The sequence below is a fragment of the Portunus trituberculatus genome, chromosome 50, assembly GCF_017591435.1.
Source record: "Portunus trituberculatus isolate SZX2019 chromosome 50, ASM1759143v1, whole genome shotgun sequence".
In the NCBI taxonomy this organism is placed as follows: Eukaryota; Metazoa; Arthropoda; class Malacostraca; order Decapoda; family Portunidae; genus Portunus; species Portunus trituberculatus.
The window spans coordinates 14,181,393-14,188,892 of record NC_059304.1 but is presented as its reverse complement, the minus strand read 5'-3'; the positions used below and the strand labels follow the sequence as shown (position 1 = coordinate 14,188,892).

Sequence of the window (7,500 nt, the reverse complement as noted above, 5' to 3'; positions counted from 1 at the left end):
ACAACAACAACAACAACAACAAGAGCAATCGTCACAGGCAACACAAGGGTGGAATGTCTGGACTGGTAACACTGGTATGCCAATTAAGCGCAACAACGTGACACCGCTGCAGGAAAGCCTTTTGTTTTTATTCCCTCAAATCGTATTACCGCCAACAGGATCAAGCTGCCGTGCTAAACAGAATGCGGGAAAATGCTTGTTGTATTTTTCCTTCTTTGTCACTTGCCTCGTGTGTCTCAATTTTTTGTCCTCTTCTATTTGTCTTATTTTTTTTTTTATTGTTTGATTTGATTTTCCTGATTCGTTCATTTTCATTTCGTTTAGTGTAATATTCGTTGTGATTTATACGATTCTCCTTCTCTCTCTCTCTCTCTCTCTCTCTCTCTCTCTCTCTCTCTCTCTCTCTCTCTCTCTCTCTCTCTCTCTCTCTCTCTCCTCGTCATATTTTTTTTTTCATTTCTATTGCTTTTCATTTGCTTTCATTTTCCTTGTGTTTTTTATTCCTTTCCAATACTTTTGCATTCATTCCAATATCCTTTTCTGTTTTTCTCTTCATATTTTTCCTCCTTATCTACTTCTCCTCCTCCTCCTCCTCCTCCTGCCTCTGTTTTTCTTAGTACTTCCTCTCTTTCTCCTCAAATACTTCTGCATTTATTCCAACATTGCTAGTGTTTCCTACTTCTTTCCTTGTTCGTGTTCTTTCTTCCCCCTCGTTCTTTTTCGAGTTTTTCATTCCAGTTTCCTTTTCTATGTTTCCTCTTCATCTTTTTGCTCTTTATTTACTTCCCACCCTCCTTGTGCCTCTCTCTTTCTCCTCAAATACTTCTTCATTTATTCTAACATTCCTAGTATCTCCTTTTACTTTCCTTGTTCGTGTTCTCTCTTCCCCCTCGGTCTTTTCCCTCTTGCTTCTGCACCTTCCCTCTTTTCTTTTTTCCTTGTGTGTTTTTTTTCTCAAATATGTATGCATTCATTTCTGTATTCATGGTGTCTTGCCTTGTCGGTCCTTCCCTCCCCTTCCCTCCTTGTCTGGCGGTGTGTCTGAGGGGGAGTGAGGCGAGGGAGCAGAACAGCCAACCTTTCTCTCTCCATCTTTCTCTTTTCCCTTCCCGTCCTTCGTGAGATTAAATCCGTATCATATCCATTTGGGCTAAAGTTAATCGTTTTAAAAGCCACCTAGTATATCCTTCCTGATGTTTTCCGTGTTGTAACTGTGTGTGTATGATTTATCTCTTTTTTTTTTTGTTTCTATATTTGGTTATAGTGTTAGATTAATTTTTCTATTCTATTTCCTATGCGCTTCCAGTTCACAGTTTTGCATTTTCGTTTTTATCTCTCTCCTTGCGATTCTTTTGATTTTTTTTCCCACCTCTCTCTTCTACTCGTTCTCTTTCTCCGCCTCCTCCTCCTCCTCTTCCTCTCCCTTATCCTCCTCCTCCTCTTCCTCTTCCTCTTCCTCCATTTTTTAAACTTCCTCCTTCTTCTTTTCTTTCTCCTCCTTCTCCTCTTCCTCCTTCTCCTCTTCCTCCTTCTCCTCCTACTCCTTCTCCTCTCCTTCCTCCTGCTCACCACCACCACCACCACCACCACCACCACCACCACCACCATGCACATGCCCCATCACACTCACGATTTGGACAAGCTTCTCCAGGGAGGCGCCGGGGTAGCTGACGGAAGGGAGCACGCGGGAAATGGAGTCCCCAGCCTGGTGCACTTGCAGGTCTCGGTCGAACATGAGGTGGAAGGGACATACTTGGCAGAAGGTCCTGGGGCTGATCTTGCTCTCTGCGGGAACGGGAAGGAGAGACGAATCAATACAGTACATAGCATTATTGATGGTTAAGAACGGTTGAGCGAAATGTAAAGAGGAAAAAGTTAAGTAAAATTGGGCGTTTTTGTAAAGTTCCGGTGTTAATTTTGCTCTCTGGGGACACGGAGAGGAGAGATTAGTAAATACAATAAATAGCAATATAGAATGTAAAGAACTCTTAAGGGAAACATAAAGAGGAAAAGGTTAAGAAAAAAATTGGGAGGTTTTGTAAAGTCTTGGTGTTATTTTTTTCTCTTTGTATATGCAGGGAAAGAGGAACTAATTTTTTTAAAGTGAAAACGGTACATGACAATTTAGAATATTAAGGAACTGTTGAGCGAAATATAAAAAGGAAAACGTTAGGTAAAAATATAAGGCGTTTTGTAAAATCCTGTCTTGATTTTGTTCTCTGTATGTGCATGGAAAGAGAAACTTATTTATATAGTGAATAATACATAGAAATATAGAATGTAATGAACTATTGAGTAAGATGTAAAGGAGGAAAGATTAGGTAAAAATAAAGAGTATTTGTAAAGTCCTGGTGTTGATTTTGCTCTCGGGATACGGGAAGGAGAGATTAGTCAATACAATACATAGCAATACAGATAGTAAAAAAAAACTATTGAGCTTAATTAAAAGAGGAAAAAGGTAAGAGAAAAGCGGATTTTGTATAGTCTTGGTGTTGATTTTGCTTTATGTATGTGCAGGGAAAGAAAGGCTGTTTTTTTTTTATAGTGAATACCGTATATAGCAATTTAGAATATTAAGGAACTGTTGGGCGAAATGTAAAAAGGAAAACGTTAGGTAAAATTGGGCGTTTTGTAAAGTCCTGTATTGATTTTGCTTTCTGTATGTGCAGGAAAGGGAAGGAGAGACTATTGCATAAGACGCAGCACAGCAATACGGGTGATGAAGAACTGTTGAGTAAGAGATGAAGAGGAAAACGGTAAGGAAATATGGGCATATTTTCTAACGTCCTAACACTGACCTTGCTCTCTGTATCTGCGGGAAAGGCAAGACTGGTGACTATAATAGCAATTTGGATGACAAAGAACCGTTTGCATGGAATTGAATAAGTATGGTAAGGAGATTTAAGTGTTCTCTAGTATTCTATCATTTTACTTTCTTGTATAATGTACTGTATATTGAAAATTTCTTGATTGTTTCTCTTATTAAATTTTCGCTTTGTTTATGGAATGGAGGAGAAACGAAGAGGGAGGAAAGTTCAAATATTTTCCTAGTATTCTTATTTTCTATTTCAGTCTTATATCTTGAAAATCTTAACTGCTTTCCTTTCAATTCTGGTTTTCCACTTTCTCTTCAACCCTCTCTTGAAAATCTTAGCTGGTTTCGTTTCAATTCTGATTTTCTCCTTTCTTTAAATCCCTCTCTCGAAAATATTACATGGTTTCGTATCAATTCTTGTTTTTCATCTTTTCTTCATCCTTCTCTTGAAAATATTAGCTGGTTTCCTTTCAATTCTTGTTTTCCACGTTCTTTTTATCTCTCTCTTCAATTTCTTAGCTTCAGTTCTTGTTCTCCACGTTCTCTTCATCCCTCTCTTGAAAAAAAATATAGCTGGTTTTGTTTCAATTCTTGTTTTCCATTTTCTCTTCATCCCTCTATTGAAAAATATAGCTTGTTTCGTTTCAGTTCTTGTTTTCCCCCTCCTCTTCATCCCTCTCTCTCACGGTGCCTGGAGCCAACACGACGCACTCTCTCAGATCTCTTCCTGCTTTCCCTCTCTTGACTTTACCTTCTGATTTTCCTTTCTATTCTTCTTTTTCTTTTCCTTCTCCTCTTACGAATATCATCATTACATCATCTGTCCACTCAGTTTTATATCCTCCCTTGCATGACTCTCTCTCTCTCTCTCTCTCTCTCTCTCTCTCTCTCTCTCTCTCTCTCTCTCTCTCTCTCTCTCTCTCTCTCTCTCTCTCTCTCTCTCTCTCTCTCTCTCTCTCCTTCTCTCTTTTATTCTTCTTCTTATTTTATTTTCTATTTTTTACTCGTACATTCCTTCTTCTATTGTTTCGTTTCTTTTCTCTCTTTTCTGCATTTATTTCCTGCTTTTTACTTCTATACATTCCTTGTTTTTGCTCTCTCTCTCTCTCTCTCTCTCTCTCTCTCTCTCTCTCTCTCTCTCTCTCTCTCTCTCTCTCTCTCTCTCTCTCTCTCGGCATTTATTTTGTTCCTACCTTTCTCCTTCTTATCGTTTCGTGTCTTTTTCTTCTCTCCTTTCTCATTTCTTCCTCCTCCATTTTTCCCCTTGTTTTTCTCTTTCCTTTTCGAGAGTCAGCAGAAAAGTTTCCTTCCTAATGTTACCTTACTTTCTCTTTATAGTCCTTCTTCCTCTCTTTCCCCCTCTTTTTTTTTTTCTTTTGACGAGTACATTTTTTCCCCTGTTCCCTTTCCACCTCTAATAACTTTCTCCTCCTCCTCCTCCTCCTCCTCCTCCTCCTCCTCCTCCTCCTCCTCCTCCTCCTTCCTCCTCCTCCTTCTTTTGATAATCTTCGTCTTCTCCCTGGCTTTCTTCTTTCTTATCCTCATTTTCATCTTCTTTCTCGTTCTCTTCTTGGTTCTTTTTTCTCCTTTTTTCTTTATTCCTTCTTGTCCTCATCCTCTTTTTCTTTCATCTGTCCTCCTTTTCTTCAATACAAGCAGAAAATCTTCCCTCCCATCATTGCCTTATCTCCTCCTCCTCCTCCTCCTCCTCCACCTCCTCCTCCTCCTCCTCCTCCTCCTCCTCCTCCTCCTCCTCCTCCTCCTCCTCCTCCTCCTCCTCCTCCTCCTCCTCCTCCTCCTCCTCCTCATTTGGCTTCCTTTGACAGTTGCTTTTTTAGCTTTTCCTTCTTGTGTCATCTTACTCTCCCTCTGTTTCTCTCTCTCTCTCTCTCTCTCTCTCTCTCTCTCTCTCTCTCTCTCTCTCTCTCTCTCTCTCTCTCTCTCTCTCTCTCTCTCTCTCTCTCTCTCTCTCTCTCTCTCTCTCTCTCTCTCTCTTCTCTCTTCTTCTTTCTCTTGCTCCTCGTTTTCACACTTTTCTTCCTTCTTTTCATTCTTCTCATTCTTCCTCCTCTTCTTCTTGTTTCTTCTTTTACTATTTTTCTTTTCTTTCTTTTTTTTTTTTCTTCTTCTTCTTCTTCTTTCCTTGTTTCTCCTTTTATGTTCCTGCCATCCTTCTTCTTCCTTCCTTCCCTCCCTCTTTTCAACCTCTTTATCCTTCTTTTTTTCGTTAATCAGTCTCTCCTTTCTCTTATGTCTTTTATTTTTCTCCTATTTTTTCCTTCGTTCTTCTCCTCTTCCTCATCCTCCTTCTCTATCTACCCATCTTCCTTCTTAACTCTAGATCAAATAGCGTACATAACTCACAAACCTCCCAGAAAAGGTTATCAGATCTGTGTTAGGATGTGCATATCTTTTGTGTTCCCTCGTGTTCCTTACCAGTGTCCATGTCCAGCACGTAGTTGGATTCGCTGATGTTGTGAGTCGTCTGTGTGTCTTTCTCGGTAATGAGGAACTGCACGTGTCCTTCCTCCTCTTTAGTCTTCAAGATCTCCACCTCTACCTCTGTATCGTGAAGCTGCTCCGACACGGCCTGCGGGAGAGGAAGGAGAGAGGAGAGAGGTTCATTGTGGTTCTTTTTCGTGTTAGAGGGAAAAAGCTGCTCAATGGTAATATAAAATGAAAAATTAAAAGGCCCACTTATTTGTCAGTCCCCGTGTAGGTCCGAGAGTTAGCTAAAAATAAAGGGATAAATGTCTTGAAACCTTCCTCTTAGCCTCTTCAGTTACTGGGACGCATTTTTACCACGAGATAAGACGATTTTATTTACATTAGGAAGGGTCTATGGAGGTCAGAAGATTAATGCACCGAGTCTTCACTATTCTAGTCCTCACATAAGTTTCTGAAGCTGTATAAAATCACCATATAGTTAGCGAAATAAATATGGAAACGTTATGGTACTGAAGAGGTTAAATGAAATCAAGTCATAGGAAGTTGGACATAGAAAAGCAGGTATAGGGAGTTCCAGAGTGTGCCAGAGAAAGGTGTGATGTGTAGACTACTGTCGGTGTTATGATGCGTTTGTTAGAGCAGAGATATAGCCACCCTTGTTAGAACGTGTGAATTATGGGGTCACTTTTGCTTCATGTTGTCAGTTGTAATTTCTTTGTTAATTAATGTTTGCATGACGTTTATGATATTTATTCTTTCATTAGAGTAACACTGGGTGATTTAATGGAATAGAAACAAGCAAGATGATGATGGTAATAATAGTAGTAGTAATAATAATAATAATGACGACGACAATGCTGATGCTGGAAATGTTAACGATGAGAATAACACTGCTAGGTTTAAAATATTATCTCCTTTTGTTGTCAATTGTCACATGTCTTTTCTTGTCAGACAGTGGTAATTTGGCGCTTGTTATTGTATGTAACACTTGGAAATTCATCAGAACACAAGAAAATAAGAAACTGAGGGAAGCTGCAAGAGACTGTCAGGCCTATACGTGGCAGTCCCTGTATGAGCAAAGCTATTTAATTCCATTTATCATCCCCATCCATAATTTTATCTAACCCTCTTTTGAAGCTCCGTATTGACTCAGCACTAACAACATAAAGCATAACCAAATATACATAAATACTAATAGAATAACCACCTCAGTTCAAACACATAATTAAACAGAATACAAAGCTTAAAAAAAAAAAAAAGCTAGAAAAAAGGCGGTAAAACAGAGAAGATATACAGTGTAGGTAAGAAGGAAGGAAGATTATGAAGCGAGCGGGAATTACATACAGCAGTGGGGATGTTTAGACAAGGAGAGGAGGATGAAGTTATTAAACAAGGGAAGCAGAAGGCAAGTCCACTCAGAGGGAGGAAGCAAAGGGAGAGAGAGCTGTGAAGGGAGACCAGAAGGGAAGAAGGGTTTTGTCCGCCAGGAGGGATTTGGATAAGGATGTTGGGCTGCTGATATTAAGGAAAGGGGACCAAAAATGCTAAATACAGAAGAGAACAAAGGGAGCAGACGGGAACAGAGAGAGAGAGAGAGAGAGAGAGAGAGAGAGAGAGAGAGAGAGAGAGAGAGAGAGAGAGATTTACTGCAAACGAAAATATATTAATCAATTTTGTTTATCCTTCCTTCTTTACATAATTCGCTCTACTTTATATTCTCGTTTCTTTTCTCTAGTTATTTTTTTCATACGAGGTCTTACGAATATTTTTGTTAATGAAACGCAAACTATGACTAGAAACGTAAGAAGTAAAGGCGAAAAAAGTAATGAGAGAGAGAGAGAGAGAGAGAGAGAGAGAGAGAGAGAGAGAGAGAGAGAGACTGAAGAAAGGAGTCAGTATACGGAAGAGGGAGAAGTGTCTAGAAGAGAGGAAAGTGGAAAGAAAGGAAAGAAGAAGAAGAGAGATAGAATAAAATAAAAAAATAAAGGAAAGGAAGGAGGAAAAAAAGAGGAATTTGAAAAGATTAGAAAAAGAAAGAGGGAAGAGAGAGAGAGAGAGAGAGAGAGAGAGAGAGAGAGAGAGAGAGAGAGAGAGAGAGAGAGAGAGAGAGAGAGAAAATTCATGAAAGGATTCGGGATAAAACTGGAAGGAAAATGGATAAATTAATGGAAGGATCAGAGGAAAGAGAGAAAAAAGAAAGTGGAAGGAAAATGAAGATTGGAATAATTTAAATTGAA

The 7,500-nt window shown here is 39.3% G+C and overlaps 1 protein-coding gene across 1 annotated transcript in view; it reads right to left on the bottom strand.

Moving 5' to 3' along the window:
• Positions 1-7,500, bottom strand: part of LOC123499611 (guanylate cyclase soluble subunit beta-1-like) — a 64,115-nt gene that overhangs the window by 14,403 nt on the left and 42,212 nt on the right. The window contains exons 6-7 of the mRNA XM_045247894.1: positions 5,252-5,405; positions 1,631-1,785 (exon numbers count right to left, since the gene is read on the bottom strand). Of these exons, the coding sequence (XP_045103829.1) occupies positions 1,631-1,785; positions 5,252-5,405 (309 nt within the window). The remainder of the gene's footprint in view (positions 1-1,630; positions 1,786-5,251; positions 5,406-7,500) is intronic.